At 34.9% G+C, this 1,354-nt stretch overlaps 1 protein-coding gene across 1 annotated transcript in view; it reads left to right on the top strand.

Annotated features, from left to right (window-relative positions):
• Positions 1 to 59: 59 nt before the first annotated feature.
• The window catches only part of HELRODRAFT_184079 (hypothetical protein), a gene marked incomplete at both ends in the record, with an annotated part of 7,207 nt that continues 5,912 nt past the window's right edge, over positions 60 to 1,354 (top strand). The window contains one exon of the mRNA XM_009015369.1: positions 60 to 104. Within this exon, the coding sequence (XP_009013617.1) occupies positions 60 to 104 (45 nt within the window). The remainder of the gene's footprint in view (positions 105 to 1,354) is intronic.

Raw genomic sequence — 1,354 nt, 5'->3', positions numbered from 1 at the left:
TCCGCGTTGGATGGAAAACGTCCGGATGGCTGCACGTTGATTTCTTGGAGAGCCGGTAGATGCCTGGCGTGGGACGTAACCGTTTCGGGCACATTAGCGGAACGGTACGTGCACTTAACCACCAAGGAAAGTGGTTTGGCCGCAACCAGGGCATCGGATGAAAAGTTTAAAAAATATGAAGGTGCCCTGCCCTCGATGGATTTTTTACCTGTTTGCATCGAGGTTCTTGGCCCGATGGACAACAACATTTCAATATTTTTTAAAAAGATTTGCAAAATGATAAGTGGCCGGTCCGGCGACAGCAGAGAGCTATTTTTTGCCATGAATCATATATCTTGTTTGCTGCAAAGGTTTTTGCGCGTCTGTGTTACCGAAAATGTTCAATTAAACGCCGACGTGAGCGAATAACAAGATATCAATTGTTAACCGATTTTTTCAGATGTTTGACTGTTTAGTGTCACTCATCGCTGATTTGGTTTTAACATACATACATACATACATACATACATACATACATAAATACATACATACATACATAAAATGTAAGAATGATTTAAACTTAAAAAGCATGGGAAATAATATAATTAATGATTTAAAAATCGAATAAAAAATAAAATTAATTGATCGCCTTGTTAACGACTTAGTAAGTTAGTTTTGTGATCGTTAAGGTGATGGCGATGATGAAAGCATTGATTGCGACGATGATGATGATAATGATAGCAATTGCTGTTATGATGATAATGACCATAACTGTAATGGTTGTGATTTTTGTTGATTTTTATATAAATAAGTAAAACTTTTAAAAGCTTTTTATACTCATTAATTGGTATACTGAATTTAAATTCCATGGGAAGTCCTCGAACATCTATTACAAGACTCAGAAACGAACAGACATGAAGTCAATACACGCGTGAAAAAAATGGTAATTGGTTTCTAAAATTTGTTTATTACTTATGCGTGCCACCGTGCAGTTATTATTCTGAGGCTGTGGCAACAACTAGCCGCAAAAAGTCCAATCGCCATCTCAATCATGCTTCAGCAAGCAAAGAGAGATCAAAGACCAGCAAACAAGTCTCAACATGCAACAACAACAAACACACGTGTTCTTTGGTAGTTAATATCATTTTAACATTGTTTATTTTATTCATTGTAATTAGCAACATTATTTGAATGTTTTAATTTTGATTATCTCGATATTTCATGTACGAATTTTTTCAATTTAATTTTTTTAATGTATGTTTTCTATGTTTATCATACTATATCAATATATCAAGCAACACACACACACACACACACGGACAAACACACATACATGCACTCAACTACTTAACTATGGTTGAAATAAATTCATTTA

Source organism: Helobdella robusta (assembly GCF_000326865.2).
Source record: "Helobdella robusta unplaced genomic scaffold HELROscaffold_152, whole genome shotgun sequence".
In the NCBI taxonomy this organism is placed as follows: Eukaryota; Metazoa; Annelida; class Clitellata; order Rhynchobdellida; family Glossiphoniidae; genus Helobdella; species Helobdella robusta.
Note: the sequence above shows the minus strand (reverse complement) of the source record. Positions and strands in the feature narration are given on the sequence as shown.